At 43.2% G+C, this 20,778-nt stretch overlaps 1 protein-coding gene across 1 annotated transcript in view; it reads right to left on the bottom strand.

The window, feature by feature from the left end:
• Positions 1-552: 552 nt before the first annotated feature.
• Positions 553-20,778, bottom strand: part of STOX2 (storkhead box 2) — a 112,198-nt gene continuing 91,972 nt past the window's right edge. Inside the window, exons 2-4 of the mRNA XM_025385723.1 lie at positions 16,547-16,699; positions 7,197-9,462; positions 553-1,594 (exon numbers count right to left, since the gene is read on the bottom strand). Coding sequence (XP_025241508.1) covers positions 1,399-1,594; positions 7,197-9,462; positions 16,547-16,699 — 2,615 coding nt within the window. The 3' untranslated portion in view covers positions 553-1,398. The remainder of the gene's footprint in view (positions 1,595-7,196; positions 9,463-16,546; positions 16,700-20,778) is intronic.

Here is a 20,778-nt window from a genome sequence, read left to right as displayed (position 1 = left end):
ATGACATTGGAAACCAAAGCAAAATGTTAACAAACCATTTTGAAATAAGTTGGGCTAATTAACTACACATCCACCTAAAAACGCCTCCTGAAATTGGTTACAAAGTATCTGTAAACATTACTCTGGCATAGTTCATGTATGCATAATTGTTATTCTGATAAATTTTAGGGGAGTACAAATTAGGATTATACCACACTAGCAGAATGAGCACATTCTGTTGTTTATTACATGGGCACATGTATATTTCTAATCAAAAATTATTTTAAAAGTTTTCTCTATAGATATCTTCCCAGGAATAAAAGGCCTGAAGTTCAACTCTCCCTAAATTTGCTCTTTCCTATAACCACTAAAAATTATCTCCCACAGCCTAATTTAGGCATTCTATCTAAAACTACATAAAATAGATTTATGTCCTTCCATTAGAAAGAATAACATCCTCAGGCCATACTCTTCATTTGTATCACAAAGAACATTTTGCTTTTAAACAAACTAATTATTGTATCTATTTGAGTAAGATAGGGTCATCCTAAGTATCACGAGGAGGAAATTCTCTTCCTTCAATATTTGAGTAATACCTTTTACAAGTCCACATCACCTCTCCCATCACCTAGTGCTGTGCCCCAGCCAGATTGGAAATTCCTTTCCTTTGTCCACTTCAGATTCAAAGGCCTATATTCCTGTTTGTGATCATGGAAGGTTAAAAAATCAGACAAGCATCTGTTACACTGGAAAACAAAATCCTGAAAACATTCACTCCCAGTGATTTTCATTGCGACCCCTTCTCACACACTTCCACGGGCTCCTGCAAAATAGTGTCACGAAAACTCACAGTGAAAAATGACTGGTGCATAAACAATTCACACACAAAGGGCCAGGGTCCCTTCTAGTTAGTTTGGCATCTATTTCCCTCAGGGTGGACCCTTGCATTTGACATTTCGTGGTGACTTAGTTTTTTTGTTTTTTTTGTTTTTTTTGTTTTTTTGTTTTTTTTGGAAGTGTCAAGGATCAGTTCTGTGGCACCGTTTAACCACAGACTGGGAGCAACACGCATCTGTGGCATTTTAAAATGGAATTGGCAACTGCATGACATTGAAAATGCATATTACACTTACAGTGTCTAGACTTTCCTATGTGTGCTCAGATACAATTAGTGAAGCAAAAGTATACATATCACCCCTACTGTTATTCAGTTGCTACAGAGCCATAAATGTGAAAAGCAATACTCTGAAATAAAGATTTTTTTTTGTTTTTTTGCCCTAGCCCTACTTAGCAGCACAGTTTAAGTAAACACAAAAACTGTGGTTGAGATGCTTGTCTTTCCAAAGATGTAAACATCAGTCCCAGTGTCGTAAACTTTGCTGTATCGAATGAGACAGAAGATCTGAGGCAGAAGGACTATCACACACTAGTAACAGAAGCTTGCAAGCAGTTGGAAGGTTTCTGTAGCTTCTCAGCTTCATTTGTCGGCGGGTCCGCGCTCGCTCGGAAGTTGAAGGCTGGACCAGCTCCACCATGCGCCGGGCTCAAAGCAGGGTTCTGACGACGGTTACTTTCAACAATGCTTGATGTGTTGGAAGCCAGGCTCTCCCGAGTACTAAAAGAGTAAAAAGGGTTTGTTTTGTTTTGTTTGGAACATAAATAATTATAAATTGAGCCCCAGAGGAAGAGCAAATGATGTCGTTAATGGATTTCCTCTGTTGGTTCATAATGTCATATCAATATACATTTCGACTGATTATTCACATCTGCCTCTCTACCACGGGCTCCAGAAGCTTCCACAGACATATAATAATCAGCAGCACACTCAGTGAATAAAGGGTTTTTAAACAGCTAAACGCACTTTGAAATATCTTCTCCTTCTTTTCACACTCAAGGAAACGACTTCAAAATTTGAGGTGATAGCTAGCTCTCGCAGTGGTTTTTAAAATGGATACTCATAAATACACCTAAGTCATGATTTCATTTCAGGCTGGAAATTCACTGGCATAGCCGCTCCTGAACACACTCGATAATTTTACCCTAAAGATTCCATTTTCGTTCTGGATTAGATTTTGACTTTGGGGGACTCTAAGCATGCCCTTTTTGGGGGGACCCTGAGCATTTGCTGCACAGATGAGAATAAAATTCATTTTAAATGTTTTATTCCACTGTTTCAAAATTTAACATGTTAGTTAAAATACATTATATTTTCGATAAAGGACTGTAGATTTTTTTTTCCCATTGATTTGTTAAGTTTCCATTCATTTCTGCCTCACTTCGGCAGGACTGTTTTTGTTTGGATTTTTGGGTTTTTTTGGTTTTGTTTTTTTTTTTTTGGAGACAAGGTTTTGCTCTGTCCCCCAGGCCGGAGTGCAGAGGTGTGATCTCAGCTCACTGCAACTTCCACCTCCCTGGCTCAAGCAATCCATCTACCTCAGTCGCCCGAATAGCTGGGACCACAGACATGTGCCACCATACCCGGCCAATTTTTGTGTTTTTAGTAGAGACTGGGTTTTGCCATGCTGCCCAGGCTGGTCTCCAACTCCTGAGTGCAAGCAATCCGCCTGCTGTGGCCTCCCAAAACGCTGGGATTATAGGTGAAATATTGTCCTTTAAAATAATTCGTATAGAATAGATGTGATTTAAAAGTTGTATTGTTTTGCTCTCTCTTTTACTTTTTCTAAGTTAGAAACATTTTAATCTATTTCATTGCTTTAAGATATTTAGAACATTTAAGATTTCAAATGCATAGGGCAATGGCAGAAATCAGATGACTGGCCCAGATTGAGAAGAACTGAGTAGGTTTCGTGTTCCAGGACCTCAATGTGGCTACAAGAACTCTATCAGCTACAGAGACTGAGGAAGCCAGAACATTCTCAAAACATCCACTGCATGAGGCAGAGTCAACACTTAGGAAATATTCTCTGAGCGTTGGTCCCCACATCTGACTTAAGCCTGCTAGAGCTAGTTAACAGGTCAAACTACGACAGCGGAGATGTCCTCTCCTCTCTTTCATTCCTATCCTAGGCCGATAGCAATTTTGTCTGAATCCTGTCCTCTTGGAAATAACCGCTTTCCAAGAGGTTATTTAAGCCTAACTCCTTATGGCTTTGAGTTTGCTTCTCACCAAGAAGCCAAGAGTTAATTGTTTAAAAGGCAGTTTGTTCACCGCCAACCAAAAACAATCAAACAAAAAAAAACCCTGGAATTTTCTTGAATGTCAAGGATGCCTCCAGAAAGGTAATCCACTTATAGAGAGAAGTCAAGTTTTTCATCATAATGCTATGGTAAATCTGAGCAAACCTAAAGGACACTCCAAAATGTCATCACTAAAAGGGAAAGTGCTAGACTTGTCTACATGACATGTCCCCCAGGAAAATTCACCAGTGGCTTTGCCAGAGCCACCACTGAGGCATGCAGCAGGCGGAGGAAGGAGGAGGGGCAGGAAAGATGCAAAACCCCGAAGATTTCAAGACACATTCCTTTGGTTTCATTCTTAATCACTAAAGCAACTTTTTACAGTATCTGACTTCCTCATCTCTAAAATAGAGAGTTATGATGGGATTTACCTACTCCTAGGGTGACTGTGAAGAAGAAATAAGCATCAAGGAAGAATCTGTACACTAATAAGGTAGAAAATGTGGACTATTTCTGTTACACACCTAGCCTATAATGAAATAAATAGTGACTGTGGGTTTGCTTCAGAATCCATGTATTACAAATGACATATTTTCTACGGGAAAATACATTTTAAGGTTCAAAGGATTCACTCTTAAACCAGGTTTCGAGGGGTGGGCTCAACATTTATTGAGTGCCTGCTGTATACCAGACACCGTAAACACATATTACAATAGATCATCTGAGCTGGGGTCTGTCTCTACGATAAGATCCCTTTGCCCACCTTCAATCACAGCCAACATGTTAATAGTGGTGAATATGTACAGTACTTCATCTTTTCCAAAGAATGTATTTCATTATTGTTGCAATAATGATTACAGTCTGTGACGTTCACACTGAGGGCTCCGGATATGCTGATGAAAAAGTTAAAGGAGATGGAATGTTAGCAGTAAAAATATTCCTCAAATTCCAAAGTTGGGTTTTTTTTTTAAAGAGAGCTAATGGAGTGCAACCTTAAAAATAGGATTTCAGGATTTTATAGGGAGGAGAAATGGACCAAGTGGCTGTGTTGTTCGTCCTTCTGTGCGCATATGTTCCCCTGGCCCCCGGCGTCTACAGCACGCGTTCATGCGATACATTAAGCAGATATACCCCTGGCAGCCTTTGGTCTCTTGATTTTCATATTGTGTTCATCAACCAGCTTTAGGCCTCACATTTGGAATCGCAGGCTTTTCATGTCAAGACTTTTCAGTTTCAATATTAGATCTCATAGCATAGTTCAAGTTTCTACCCTTTTTCCATCTACATCCCCTTTAATTTCCAACGAAAGGGACTAAAGAATTTTGGAAATGTGGCTGAACATGACTTCTGAGCCAGCACTGAAACCCTGGGGTGTGGAGAAAAATCACCTTTTGGGGTCTTTTTGTTTGTTTGTTTGGTTGGTTGGTTGCGGCTTATTTACTGAAAGATTTTAATAAATGGCCTGTCAGGGCTGGGCACGGTGGCTCATGCCTATAATCCTAGCACTTTGGGAGGCCAAGGCAGAAGGATCTACAAAAATTTTTTTTCAAATGACCAGGCATGGTGTCACACACCTATAGTCCCAGCTACTCAGAAGGCTGAACTGGGAGAACTGCTTGAGCCCAGGAGTTCCAGGAGGCAGAGAGCTACAATCACCACGGCACTCCAGCCTGGGCAACACAGTGAGACCCTGTCTCTAAAAAAAAGTAATAAAGATTCCCATGTCTCACAGCAAGGGTAAGGTATGAGCATGATAATGCTATCTGTCTAAAACAGTCCCCAGACTGGAAAGTCAAGTCTCTAGAAGTCAAACACTTTCCTTTGCAGAACATCCTCCTGGATCAGCGAGACAACTCCGTGACTTCATTATGGTGTGTAGAAAATAGTTTGTCACCTAGCTTCTAATCGAAGGGTAGTAAATACGAAAGGGATAAATTTAGCAATTGTCTGTAGATTCTCTACTAAGTACATAAAATATATAGGTGATACATGTTTTCATGTAGAGAAAATTCTACTTAATATTAGTGGGCAGACGTGGCTATTGTGCGAAGGTTGTCTCTTTAGAACAAGCTTTACCTTCTGTCATGACAAAGCATTTAACTTTAAGTACACAATGAAACAACTGAAAATCAACTTACTTCAAGAAATAATCCCAGTCATAAATTCTATATTCTGCACCCCAAGTTTAGAGAGAGTAAAATATTTTCTGTAGAGATACTGGTTCAACCATTTCATGAATATCTCTGTTTACCTTCAAACAAACAAAAAACTTTCAATGTTATGCAATGGAAGGTTTTCTAGCTAGAACCCATTAAACTACTCCCAATGTCTCCTTAGCAACTATCTCCTTAGTATGGCAGCTTCCTGTCTGTGAAAGTCCAGGGGCCCAGAGGGAAAGGTTTAAAACCAGCGTGTGAAAAGCAGGTAGGAGGCAGAGACTACATAATGAGAAACAGAAGAACAGAAAGACACAAGCGAAGACACCACACCTTCCACCAGCAACTGTTCTGAACTTCTACCACGGATTACAGACCTTCTGTTTTGCTAATCCGGTATCCACTACTAGGAACTCAAGAGGAAAAAGGAGTAGAACAGGAAAATGAAGGAAAAAAGGATAGTTAAAATAAATCGGAAAATTAATATCTGATTTGAGATAAAAAATTATTTAGCAAAAATTATTTCTTAGAAAAGCCACTTAGTAGACTAGTGGTTTTCAGGCTGAGGCCCGTGGCTCCCTGAGGTCTCAGAGGCTCCTCGAGGGATGGGGAGAGGGACTGGGGCCCACAGTCTCCACTATCACCAAGGCCATCTCTCAGCTCTGTGCAGACATTAGACTTCCACACACGTGTTAACTTGGAAGAAAGGCTCCATGACCAAAATAATAGTAATAATAATAATAATAATAATAACAATGAACCAGCCCTTTAATAAATCACAAAGGCCTAGTATGGGATGAAGGAATTAATGATTCCCAGTTCCAGCTGTGTGACGCTCACTTCCAAAATTATCCAGGGATATAGTGAAATGATCACAACAGAATTAATTTTAATTCTTAATAATTAAAATAAATATATGAAGTACATAATCCTATCTGAATCCGTGTTAAAATTATAAGTATTGCAAAATCTTGGGAATCACAGCTGATGAGAAATGTCAATCTCTCAGTGGTATTTCTGCACCTCAGAGTCACCAATCTGGAGTAGAAGTTAGAAGGAGAATTAGGTCCCATGTTGCTCTTTGAGGAGAAGAAAGAGTTAAGGAGAAAAAAGGAAGTTGCACAGACTCCTGTTTGCTTGCTGAATCCCTGCACAACTCTAGAGCTTTGGCCATGACCACTGGGCACCACTAACTCTCAACTGTCAACCCTTTGCTGAACTAACACCTACTACCAAGAAGGAACTACAATTAGACTGCCCAAAGGGGCTCCGTCAATTCTGCGGAGGAGAAATAAACATGGCACGTGCTTTGATCTAACAGAGCACAGGCCCCTGCCCTCGCTGTGAGGGAAGAAATATTCCATTTCTTGGCGGCGAAAGGAAGATGTGTGAGCTAGAGGGACAGGCTGCACAGAACACTGGGATCCAAATGGTAACAAGCTTCTAGATCCATTGGAGAGGTTTTGAGATCTGCTATTATATTTTCACTAGAGGGATCCCTATCCTAGCATCAATCAATTTACTCCCAACCCCTATCTTCCTCCCCCGCCCCCAGACTATTTATTCGACTCAAAAAGTTACTATTTTTGAAGGACTTAAAAAACATCCTTCTCTTAGCATGGGTGGCAATATGAACGTAGCAGAAAAAATACTGGAAATGTTGGTTTTAGTTAGATCAGACTGATGCAAGTTTGAGGGGAGGAGCCAACCCACCAGTCCAGATTGGTGATCTCTGCAGGTGCAGAAACATTTTTTTCAATTCCTGAAAAAGAAGTCAGAAACAGAGTGTTAACAATACAAACCATACAACTCTTAACCCTCATCCACAGAACTGAGACTATGAAATCAGAAACTTGTCAAGTTACGTGCAGAAAGCCCCAGGCCCCGCTAGGTGCGTACGTGCACAGAGACACCTGTCCCTACCGTGGGGAGTTGAATCCACTGTCCACTGTGATGCTGCTGCTGTCCATGCTGTCGAGCCGGGCTGAATGGGTGGCTCTCTGGTTGCTGCTGCTGTCGGTTTCTTTTGGGGCGAGAAGGGTGAGGTTCTTTTCAAATTTCCTCTGCAAGTCCCTTTCCTTCTCCCTCTCGAGGAGCCACTGCATGGTGCCTACATCCTCTCTATTTTTCTCCTCCTCCGTGTTCTTGTTTGCCCCTTCCTCAGAGTCATCATCATCAGAGACGTTGTAATAGTCAAAAGAGGTTTCCTGGTTCCCTCCTGACTCCTGCTGACGTTGGGAAGCAGGCGTGGCTTGTGCCGCCGAGGTCCCCAAGGATGGTTCCAGTTTCTCACATCGGCCTGGCAATGTGTCAGCAGGTGTCTTCGGGTGAGATTTGAGGAGGGACAGGCTGGATTTGTGATAGCTGTTTACAGACAAGGTGCTGTGAAGAGGTTTGAACAGGGTGTCTTTGCTAAATATCTCTTTCCTCTTGTCCAAGCTGCTGGGCTCGGCACCATGGTGCTGGACGAGGCGTCCGTTGGCGATCCCTTCAGCCACTCCTCCCGAAGCAGCTGGGCCCCCACCCGGCCCTTTTGGTGACTCCTCCTTGTGTCCTACAGGCTCCCTGGAGGAGTGGGGGACCTGCCTATCAGATGGGGAGAGCTTTTTCACCCCCTCTGCCAAAGTCAGAGTGTCATGGTCCTCCTTGTTCTTTCCCAGAGGTGATGGTGCCGTGAGCACTGTCTCACTAGAGGTGTTGCACTGGAAATAGTCATCTGTGGCTGTTTTTGTTGGACAAGAGTTGAGTTCGCCATAGGACGGCAAACTCTCAGGTGGTTTGCCTGGCTCCAAAAGGCTACAAGCGCTGGAGGGTTCCTTGCTGCCACTGACTATCTCTGGAATACACACCTCTTTATAGCTTGTGGACGCAATGTGAGCCCTTTGGTGACCAACAGTCTGTGCAGGCCTCAAAGTACTGTCGTCAACGTAGGATTGGCTGGGGGTCTGGTCGTCTTGGCTGCAGCCTTCAGCCAGGTCTTCCGGCGTCCCTAGAGAAGAAGCACCCAGAGGGCCTTTGGAGTTATCCATCGACCTGGATCTCTCCTTGGCTTTGTTGGATCTCTCATTCCTGGACCTCCGGTCCTGGGTATGGCTGTGGCTTCGGTGCACTTTTGAGTGGGAGCTTCCCCTAGAAGGTTCAGGAAAAGGCATCTCAGTTCTCCTTTTGGCCAATTCACCGGACACATCCCATTCTGGTGTCATGGGGAAGTGGGACTCGAGCACGTTGCTGTTGCTGTGCATGATGAAGTTATCTCCTTTGTGTTCAATGATGAAGCAGCCCTCCCTGGGCACCCTGGAAAGAGGATCACAGAAGTCATACTCTCTTTCACCTGGGATATCCAGATGGGAACCGTCGGAGGGGTCTCCTTTAGACACTCGTGTCTTGCTGTGAGACCGAGACTTTCCATGGGACTTCCGATGAGTCCTACTCTTTTTACTCCGTCCGCTGTGATGGGCAGAGGACCCGGCTTTACTCCTCTGGGCCTTTTCTTCTTCCAGTTTCTTCATGAGGGCGGTGTGCCGCATGACATTTTCCACGGTCAGGTCTGGGTTAATGCGCCTAATGATTTCCATCTCCACTTCCCGGGGGATCGTAGCTGGCATGTCCTCGTCTCGCAGGGGCCACTCTTCAGGAGGAAACTGGGCAGAAAAATTGGCCAGCTGTTTGGTCTTGTCTTTTTTAAAACTTAGCCGGAATAACTTTAGCCCGAATTTTTTTGACTGCTTTTCACTGTCTTTAGGTTTTGAGAGAGTTTCTGTCTTGTAGGAAAAATTTACAGTACTTTTGCTCTTTTCAGTGGGTGGCACCTGGCACAGAGAAGGGGGGCAGTAAGGGTCTTTGCAGTCCTTGGCAGACTTCCTCTGCAGGGTGGGTGCATGCGTGCTGTGCACGTCTTCTCTGCAGCAGTGGCAAGAGTCGCAGTGGTTTCGGGGCAATGTCCTTTCCCTGACACAGCCTGAGGCAGAGGGCGTGATGGTCCCGGGTTGCGGAGAGGTGCACTGAGACCGGTCAGGTATCCTCTCGTCCAAATGGTACCATTTACTGTTAGTTCTTATGAGGGAAGGAGTTATGAAATAGGTCTGCGGGGTCACGATGAAGTAGCCATCTGGAGTTGGGTAGATTTTCCTCTCCCGTACCAGCGTGTTCAGCGTGTGCCGCAGAATTTCTTGGCTTGGGGTTGGAACACCTGAAACAAAGCAAAACAAAACAAAACAACAACAAAAAAATCCACTTGTGAGAATCAAGACAGAACATGTTGATTCCTGATTTCCAGGATTCTATTCATTCTGCCAAGATGCCAAGTACCATGACATGGCTAGGATGCACTATTCAGACAAAGGTGTTCATTAAGTTCAGTGCAAATCCTCGCCTTCTTGGATAACTCCTAAATTACTACCCACAGAATGAGCAGATATAAAAGCTGTGAAGACAGAGATGGAAGTTAGGTGGAGACAGATTGCTACTGTTGTTACCTGTTGTTTGAAAGACAGAATATTTTAAATGAGAGAAAAATGAAAAATGTTTTCCATAATATGATATAAAAGCAACTAGAGAAGCAGAGTGAAAGTATCTACCTTGATATTAAAAAACACATCTAACATATATGGAGGCTACCACAGAGGAGTTACTGTATGTGCTCATTGTTAAAGATTTGACTTAATAAACTTAGTTTTGTGAATTATATAAAAAGGCAGCTAGACTTGACTACTGTTTATGATGTACCCTCTAATTTTGGAGTCATCGCCTTCCATTTGGAAGTTGACTGCAGCACGGGTAAAATTCATGTAAGAATGTTCTCCTTTTTGGCGTCAGTCAGTAAGATGAAGGTGGTTTTTCTAATTTCTAACCAAAGCGCCCTAATAAATACACAGTGAAGGCTTTGACACTCTATATCTGTTTGTCCAAAATTGCCATATTGGCTAGAATAGAAACACCAGATAAAATGACGAAAGCTTCTTTGTATGACTGATCATTGTTTTCAAAGGGTTTTTGTGCATGTTTATGCCTCGTCTACCTTAAGAGACAGAATTAAGAGTATAAATTCTTAAGAGAGTTTAACTTCTCCAGGCTCCAGCCCACTTACTTCATTTCTTGGGTATTCTTCCTTTCTCAGTGCCAGGCACATAAAGGGTGATAATACTTAGAAGATTGATCTGAAATCGGTCAGGTTGAATCATATGAAACTGCCAATATGTAACCATCTGACTCACAAAAGTAGCAGCTTCATGTGGTTCAGCCTAACACGAATAAGGCAGTGGAAGGTGGAGACCAAAAGGCTGGGCCAGGCTGCTGGACTGAAACCCTTGCCCTGTCATTGCTGGCTGGCATCGCTGGTTGAATTATGCACTCCCCATCCCAATTTGTATGTTGAAATCCTAACCCCTAATACCCTTTTAAATATGACTTTATTTGGAGAAAGGGTCTTTAGAGTCAAGTTAAAATAAGGTCATTAGAGCGGTCTCTAATCTAATACGACTGATGTCCTTCTTCTGAAAAGGGGAAAGCTGGAGACAGAAAGGCACAGAGGGAAGACACTGAGGAGACACAGAGAAGGTGGCCATCCATAAGCGGAGGACAGGGGGCTCACAGCTCTCAGAAGGACAACCACGCCTGCTGAGATCGTGATTCTGGACTTCTGGCCTCCAGAACTGTAGAACAATAAACGCTGGTTGTTTGAGCCACCTGCACTTTGTGACAGCAGTCCCAGCAAATGAAGACAGCTGGCACCACCTCAGGCAGCTCGGCCTCTCTGAGCCTTCATTTACTGTCATCACAAGGTGGATAGCAATAGTACCTGTAGCCACTGGGCTGAGGTGAAAGGAGTTTAGTGTGTGTGGAGCAGGGCACAGCACACAGAGAGTGCTCAATAAACATCAGCTGGGAGTTAGTCTCCACTTCGGGTCGGGACGCACGGAAAACCAGATTGCCTTCAAACAACGATGTGCACCAACCTAGAACACCTGGGTGAGCTGAGCTGCTTCAACTCCCCAAGTCCTTCCAAAGTAGGAAATCAAGGTATTAGAAATGGCCTGGAATTCTCAAGGGGAGAAAATCCATGAATGCGAGGTAACATACACACCCATTTGCGTGACCATCTTCAGAAGGCATCCTTAGTGACCAAGGCAAAAAAGGTAGCATTGTTCATAGATAATGTATTAATATCATTATTTAATTTTTGAGTCGCATGGTTTCCTTTTAGTCTAATACTTTACTTCTGGTAAGCTAACATTAGTTTTTATACAAATGATTTTAAGACCAATAATAACAAAATTTGTTTTTGAATTTTATAATGCTTTCTGTGCAAAATAGAAATGAAGTTTTTTCTTTTTTTTCTTTGAGACAGGGTCTCACCCTTGCGCAGGCTGGAGTGTAGTGACAAGATCTCAGCTCACTGCAGTCTCAACTTCCCCAGGCTCAGGTGATCCTCCCACCTCAGCCTCTCGAGTAGCTGGGACGACAGACACACACCAAAACACCCGAGTAGTTTTTATATTTTTGTAGAGATGGGGTTTCTCCATGTTGCCCAGGCTGGTCTTGAACTCCTGGGCTCAAGCAATCTTACCGCCTCTGCCTCCCAAAGTGCCTTCCACTGAATAACTTCAGGGGACACCACTGACACGGTATATACCTTCTGAGATGAGGGCACACCTCTGCACCGCAGTCTCACGAATGATGCCCACTGTCATTGTTTGGCACAGTAATCAAGATAGCAAGCCCATGTTTAAAACTGACCACATCTTAAATGGTAGCATACTTTCAGTCAACAATATGACAAACTTCCTCAAAAACTCGTAAGGTTCATTTACAAGTATTCATGAGTGACCAGTTTACCATGGCTCCTAATAAGGGAAAGCTGAGGTATGTGTGATAAAAATAGCTATTACTATAAAGCAAAAGTTTAATTTTATTATAGAATTTGCTGACTGTAGGTCTTCCAAATGATGATCTTAGGAAACTCATAAAGCTATTAATATATAGAATCATGACTACAATGCAATCATCTTTACTTAAAATTAAAAACAAGTTCTCTGGTGGTTCTCAAATGAAAGAATAAAAAGAAAAATAGAGAAAAAAATAGAGAAACAATTTTCTATTTCCATAGAGTATTTGTGCTTAAATTTTCTTATGTCTTGGTTTCCAGGTATATCAATCAAATAATGTTTAATTTGATAATGCACACTAGAAACATTCTTTGCCCCCGTCCAATCCATTTTCCATGCTATGACCTGAGAGTTTTCAGACTTAACTGAAAGTTGATTATGTTTATGATTATCGTATTATTATTAAGCCCTAGTATACTGACTGATCATCTATGAAATTCAGGGTTCTACCAGAAATCTGTAGGGTTGACCTGAGAAAGTGATGGTTGTGATGGATATTTAACATTTGCATACTCCACTACTTCCAAATTCGACTCTGACAGTTTATCATGAATTCAGATGTTGAGGGCTTAAAGAATAAAAATACACTTTACATCCTAACAGGCCTGAACCTGACCTCTTCCATACCTTTACATTTTTCAAAGCAAAAATAACTATTTAAAAACACTGCATGATGCTGTGATCTACTTGGATCTACGTATTGCGCTTTTTTTTTTTTTTTTTGAGATAACATTTCACTCTGTCACCCGAGCTGGAGAGAAGTGGCACAATCTCGGCTCGCTGCAACCTCTGCCTCTCAGGTTCAAGTGATTATTGTACCTCAGCCACCCGAGTAGCTGGGATTACAGGCACGTGCCACCACCCCCGGCTAATTTTTGTATTTTCAGTAGAGATGGGTTTCGCCATGTTGGCCACGTTGGTCTGGAACTCCTGGCCTCAAGTGATCTGCCCACCTCAGCCTCCCAAAGTGCTGGGATTACAGGTGTGAGCCACCACAATCAGCCTCTGTGTAATGCTTTAGTCCTGTAAATCTGACAAACTGTCAGAACAGACAGCACGTGGACCTGTTCTGTATGATAAGCACTTTTAAGTGAAACCCTTTAATGAGCCTTGTTAGATTATTCTTGTTTGTGTAGAACGCTGGCTGAAGAAGAATTCGAGAAGAGCTGACACATATAAGGAGAGGAATGGGAGACAGAACACAGTGAATGTAATATTAATATTCTCCAGCAATCTCTGAAGTCAAGTTCAGCTCCATACCTAGCCTTATAGGTCTATCTCTATGTCCCTGAAGACCAGCCTTCCTCCCAGAAAGATTCAGTTGTAACAGCTTAACAGGTACCAGACCAATTTAAATGATCATTCTGGATGAACGGATGCGTAGTTATTTAGAAATATGAGAAGCAAGTATTATTCTTTATAAACCTTTTAAAAATATTCTTGATTCTGTAATGGAAACTGATAGATAAAAGTTGTTGAGTTGGTTTTCAAGAATTCAGCCAACTTTTTTTCACTTTTATAGAAAAGTGATAAAAAGGTTTAAGTTTTGATGTATCAGAAATTTTTACTAGAAGACTTTTCACTAAACTTTCTTTAGACTATGGATACCCAAAACAAGAAAAGAAGCCAAATTCTAGACTATACTTTTGATTCATAAAATATACATTAAATATGAGATTCAAATATTTTAATAATACTTTGGCTCAAAAACTTTATTTTTCAGTAGTAAGATATAAAAGAACTACTTTATTCTTGTCTTTAAAAAACAAAAAATATAAATACGATCTTTAAATCCCTCCAGAGTTTTAGCACTGTCATGAAAATATGATTTTCAAGTAGAATTTAAAGGGTTGGGTTTTCTAAAATATTTTCTTCTGCTATAGCTTAAGTGATAGCAAAAGACAGACCAAAAAAAAAAAAAAAAAAAGGCAAAGGAAGGAAGGAAAGGAAAGGAGAAAGGGAGCTAAGAAGAAAGGAAACAAGGCAGGCAGGAAACAAACTTTGATATTTTATGAAATACAGTTTAAAATCTGGAGCTATTGTTGAACATAACTTTAAATAGTTACCACCATGCCCTAGCCCAGGGGTCAGCATACTTTTTCTGTAAAGAACCACGTAGAAAATATGTTAGGCTTTTAGCCATACGACCTCCATTGCCACTACTCAACTCTGCCACTATTGCATAAGGAGCCAAAGATCATTCATGAGCAAATGGGCACGGCTGTGTTCCAATAAAACTTTGTTTACAAAAACAGGTGGTGGGCCACACTAGGCCTGCAGGTTAGCAAACTCCTGTGCTAGACTTGGGTTTGTATGGTGTCCCTGCAAACTTCTGAGGCTGACAAATGAGTCATCAGTGTCACACAGAAGAAAAGGCTCCTCTGTCTGTCTGAAAACCAGGGCTTTGGGATTTAAGTTCCCTTGCCATAAAAGCTAGCAAAACAGTTATTCTTTCAAGTACAAATGACCTATGGATTACTCCACAAAGCATTCCAAGTTAGTGATATTGTTATCAGCTGCTTGGCAGTGAGGAGCATCTTACTATTACACACTGGCTCTGTGTTCTTTCTATTCTTTATAGCCCAGAAATGGGTGGTATATAAGCAACTTTAGAAACGCCGTGTGATTTCTCATGAAGCTAAATAAAAATACAAGGATTTAAAAAGCTGCTGGGTTGTTCAATGTCAGAAGTGGCTACGCACTCACAGGGCAGAAAGCAGGTCCTTCCTCCAAGACCGTCGTGTTTGCCAACACTATCTGTCCCCACTTAGGTGGCTCTCACCTGGGATTCTGTTTCTCTCACTACTGAAAGGAAAGGGGTTTGCCTAGGACTTAACAAAAAGAGATAGGCAATCAGATAGTGAAGACGATTCAGAGATACTAAAATGCTAGAAAGCTTAAAATAATTTGTATGTTGCAAGGGTGGGTTCATGTTAGAGATTTTGAACCATATACATATTATCAAACATAGTAATTAGAATATTGAAAAAGGAGGAAATATCACAAGGAGAGGGAGAAAACGTTTCTCTGGGACACAAGGAAAAGCAGGGAAACCAATGTGGTAGATAAGATCTCTACTCAGCTTAGAACTAGTCCTCCCGTTCTCTTCCCATGTGTGGAGTGCACTTCCCCACACCTTCACTTTCAGTTTAGCAGGTTTGCTTTGGTCGCTGCAATGTTAATGGGGCTGCCATGAACAAAGCTTGAAGAGCCTTCGTGCAATGGGCTTGTGCTCTGGTGCCTCTGACATCCCACGAGTGAAAGAGATCTCCATTTGCCCCCTTTTCTAAATAGGATGGGTACAGATGGAGCAAAACTACCCTGCTGGGCCCCACCTGGATCAGCTGACTCCTGGGGAACCCACAGAGGCATGAGTGAAATCTATGCTTGTTGCCATAGGCCTTTGATGTTCTGTAGTTGTTTGTTACCCAGAATTTTTGTAGCAAAAGCTAACTGATACAATTAACAGCTTCTATTTACTAAGATCTCTTCTAAGTTGAATGAAAAATATATCAAACGTTCCCTTTTAATATAATCTCTATTTCAATCTAGAAACAGGCTGAGTCCACACCAAGTTGGTAAACTGGTAGCCTGATAATGTATTTCATTTGACTTGCACATTGCTGGCACACAAATGTTAAAACGTATACACACATACAATTGTCAATATTTAAGAAATGTAGAGATTTCCCATAAGACCAAATTTCCAGATTCTCTTGAAACATAAGACTGGCAGCTCTGGCAGGATGTCCATTGGGGGTGGGGTGACAATACACTGGCTCTCTTGAGAGACGGTCCTGCATTCTGCAGCTTGTCACCCTTCCTAACGCCCTCCAGCACGAAAGCATCAAATGCCACTCGCACAACGGCTGGGCTGTTGCCTCCTTTTTATAATATTTAAGAAAAAAGTAAATATTTTATTTTTTTAAAATGAAATCCTAATTTATCAAATATTCTTTTCTTAAAACTCATCAAGCCATGACACAAATAGGTAAGATATGTTAATTTTTGACATGACCCTTTCTGCAGTTTAACTCCCCAGGACTAAAGTTTTCAGTTGTTGAACCCTCACATTCATGTATTTAAAGATTAGATTGCAAAGAATGACTGGAGTCCGGGTCATTTTTGCCAGATCCTTCATGAATTCTGAATTAATTTCTTCCTCTCGGTGCCAATTTGAAAAGTATTGCAGCTGAAGCAGTTAAGTTATTTTTTGATGTCATGCAGGTGCCTGAATTTTTAATTACAGAAGGAAGGAAAGCTTCTGGTCAGTTTTGGGGAAGAGTTTTTTCCTATTATCTTTAAACATGGGAAGAACAGTCCATGTGAAGTCCTAGAGTGACCAGAGCACACCGCCACCTGGAAAACGCTCCGTTCCCGCCTCGTTACCTGGGAAACACGTGGTCAGGTGTTCCATCAGTGCTTCTTGGGTGACAGGTTTTCTTGCCGAGTTCATCGCTGAGATGGCCAAGCAGAGGATTTCCCCGAGTGGAATAAACTGAGACTGACTGATGGGAGACATACTGATTGGTGATACATCACCTGCGGAAAGACAGTTTTCAAGTGAGCGGTTCATTAAAAGAGCCGGTTGTCTGTCAGATACACACCTTCACCCGTCCACACCCCTCCCACCTTCACGCGCCCACCCAGCCCTGGTCTGATGAACACAGTCAGCTCCGAACACAGAACTGCTTGCCAATTCCACTCTGAACACAGAAGCCACAGCCAATCCCACTCAGGTGAAGACTTCCACACGCAGTGGAAGCTCCTACTGCCTCAACAAATAAAACCGCCCTTTAACATCTGAGATCTCATTTAAATAGTCCTAGTACTGAAAGTCTTGCCACAACAGGCTTTTATTTCCGTTTTTATTAACTTGGAGCTGATTTATTTAATAACTGCCAGTCATATCCCGACAAATTGCATTTGTGTAACTTGATGATTCATTCATTCAAACACTGAACGCCTTTACGCATCTGCTGGGGGCACAGGAGCTGCAGAGAGTGAGTGCGCGCCTCTCCCCAAACACCTCTGCCCTCAGTTTCTATTTAAGTGGAGGAGACAGACAAGTAGATCAAAGTTCCCAATGTTGTGTGGCAGGCTCACAAGAGAACGGAACAACACCTGGGCGCTGCGAGAGGGAGGATGCTGCGAGAGGGAGGATAACCACGCATGGGGAGGTGAGGGTGGGGCTCAGAAGCAGGAAGTTCCAAGGTTCCACCAAGGAGGTGTAATCTGAACCCAGTGCTCAAGAGTAGGCGTGTCCCTGCGGGGCTGGGACCTATAAGCAGATGTTCTCTGAGGCACAGAAGAGAAGGGGGACAGGTAGGTAGGGATGACCATGAACAAAGAGCTGAGTGTCCAAGCTCTGCATTCTATGAGGGGTGGTGAGCCGTGGAAGGCCAAAGGCAGGTGTGGATTTCAGAAAGATGACTGTGGTGGTCGTGGGGATGATGGCCTGGGAGGGGTGGAGAAGGCAGATTACAATTCCCTCAGAGACTGTGGCCTGCTGCACACTAAAAGGGCCCGTGGAGGCAGGACAGGCTGAAGACCCCTTATCGGAGGGGTGATGGACGGTGACTCTTGAGATGTCAACCTACAATGCAAATATCGGTCTTCATTTCTCGTCTTTATGCCACAGTGCAGTGATTTTCCAGTGATGCTCCAAGGATGCCTAGAATTTCCTGGAATATTTCTGGTACAGAGGTGCCCCCAGCAGAAGCAGAGGCTGGGAGAGCAGGAAAGTCAACTTCTGTCACCTGAGTGCCACCTGTTTTATACCTGGGGTTCTCCAAGGTTGCACTTGAAAAGACGTCCTACACAAAGAGGATGCAAATTATCAACACGGTAGAACACAGAGGGGCTCACGGGGTCTGTTAAGTTTCTAATCTGATTTCCTAAATGTACGTACACAATCTCTCCTTTTTTGTTTCTGAAGCATGTAACAAGCTACCATGGCTGACCAAAGCCGAGACTCGGGTGGGCCTGTGGCATCAAGTAACACCCTCCCCGACAAGGTGTCTGGCTGCTCTGGCGTGGACCAGCCTCCTCACTGTCAGGTACTTAAAGCCGTGCCCAGCCATAGTTCCCAGTTTGCAGGAGGAGTGCAGAGTCCCTGCTGCTCTGATGGGCTAGACGAGAAATGGTTTGCTAGATGAAATCAGGCACCTGGGCCTGGGATGAAGATCAGCATGTGTGGGGAGAGTCCAGCAGGTGCCTCGGACAAAGCAGCAGGACTCCAGCGCCCAAGGCCCAGGCCTCACCCCCTTCCCAAACCCAGCGCAGTTCAATGCCCCCCTTCCCTGGACCACATGGGGCTCCCATCAGCTCTACTGTAGCTCCACTCTCTGCAAGATGGATATGAGAAGGATAAGACATTGTCCCAGTGGCCAGAGGGAGACAGGAGCACCCACATCCAGAAAAGAAGGAAGAGAGAAAAATCAGCAGAAGCCAGGAACTGACCTAGCTCAGAAGCCACACATTTCTGGGGCCTATGGGTCACAGGCATCAAAAAGAGACGCCCTCGGAAAAATTCTTGTGATATTTTGTGGGGCAGTAGCAGGCGAGAGTGAGCGTGAACTTGGGCCCATTTTGGGGGATGTGAGTTTCACTCATTGGCTTGTGAACCTCAATTCATATTGGTGACTCAAAAAAGACAGAATGATGTGGGCTAGGACCACCTCAGTGGGCAAGTTTGCAACTGCCTAGAACAATGTATTTAAATCTTAAAGAAAAGACTTGTCATATCCTTTTTTACCCCCCAAAAAAGCTGTCTTTGTTTGTTTGTTTTGTTTTGTTTTGTTTCGAGACAGGGTCTGGCTCTGTGGCTCGGGCTGGAGTGAAATGGCACAATCATAGCTCACTGCAACCTTGAACTCAAGAGATCCTCCCACCTCAGCCTTCCAAATAGCTAGGACTACAGTCTGGCCACCTCTTAAAGAGCTGGCACTACAGGTGTGAGCCACCATGCCCAGCCCAAACAAAGTCTTATTCTAAAACCTAATGTGGGTTGGGCGTGATGGCTCACACCTATAATCCCAACATTTCTAGCAGTCAAGGCAGGCTGATTGTTTGAGCCCAGGAGTTTGAGACCAGCCTGGGCAACATGACGAGACCCCATCTCTACAAAAAATACAAAAATTAGCTGGGCATGGTGGCACATGCCTGTGGTCCCAGCTGCTTGGGAGGCTAAGGTGGGAGGATCACTTGAGCCCGGGAGGTCGAGGCTACAGTGAGCTGAGATTGCACCACTGCACTCCAGCCTGGCCGATAGAGCAAGACCCTGTCTCTAAATCAATAAATACATAAGAAATATGTAAAGATTGGCTGAGTGCTGGTGCGAGCTGCAGCGGAGGTGGGAGTTGGGAAGTTCACCTGTTTGGCCCCGCCCTCCCCACAGCAGGCCCTACAGCTCAGGCACACACAGTCTGAGACACTGGCCTGTGGTTCCTTCTCTCTCACTCCACCACTGGATAGGACAGGGGCACTGAGGCCAGCTTTCTTACAGAGGTGATAAGTTAGCCCCTGAAAGTCACCCGGGATGATTTTAAAAGTCAGATGAAAAGGAAGGTAGGATCAGCAGGCAAAGAGGGAGAGGATCAATGCAGATCCCAGAACCTCTGGACTTGGGTATCACTTGAGAGGTTAATACCTTCTAATGTGTGCCTATTATATAACTAAGAACATCTCAGAAGATGAAAGATACTAAAATACTAACTATGATCCCCAAAATGCAGGTCGGACTATTTCCAGATTTTTGTATAGGTCATAAGAAGAAACTCGAACTCTCTGTAAAAAAGAAATGACTATTAGCAAAATTAACTGCTTAAGTTTAGGTCATGATTGTCCTTACGGATTTAGCGGAAACAATTTGTTTGGTTTCACTGCCATATTCTCGGTTAATTTCTTTTCATTCATTGCAGCCAACTCCAAGAGGCAGCATGTTTTAAGTGTGTCTGAATGGCATTTGCTTTGGAAAAGCTCAGTTTCACTATAATAACGAATATGGGCAATAACTTTTAACTCAGAATGTAGAACAAAATGGAATTTGGATGTTCTAAATAACTGTCGCCACCTCATCTCATTTTTGTGTTGCACTAAGATATATTACTTTCAACTCCTTTCCCATCCCCGAGCCCATCAGCAATGCTGTCTAGACCCTAATGCTGCCTGGTCTGTCCCCTGGATTCTATCCCTGGAGCTCCCTCGAACTGCCATCATCTCTCACCTGGTCCATCATAACTTGATGATGTTCAGCCTTCCCTCCTGCCTCCAACACTCCCCTCTCCACAGAGCAGCCAAGGTCCTCTTAGGAAAACAAAAAGCACACCACTTCCCTGCAAAAAATCCTCCAGGGACTGCCTACTGCACTTAGAAGAAAAGCTGAATTCTTCGGTAGGCCTACAAGGGTCCGCATGGTCTGAACCTGTCCACCCAAGGCTAGGACCACTCCCCACCTCCATCCTTACTTGCCACTCACAACCTCCTCTATTCTTTGAGCATGTCAGGCATTTCCTCAACTCGAGGTCTTTGTATTTTTTTGTGCCCTTGGCCTGGGATGCTCCTTGGGTTGACCTTTCAAGACTGGCTTTTCATGCTTTAGGTCTCAATTCAAATGGCAC

The sequence above is a fragment of the Theropithecus gelada genome, chromosome 5 (genome assembly GCF_003255815.1).
Source record: "Theropithecus gelada isolate Dixy chromosome 5, Tgel_1.0, whole genome shotgun sequence".
Taxonomy (NCBI): Eukaryota; Metazoa; Chordata; class Mammalia; order Primates; family Cercopithecidae; genus Theropithecus; species Theropithecus gelada.
This window is presented reverse-complemented; position numbering and strand designations above follow the sequence as displayed.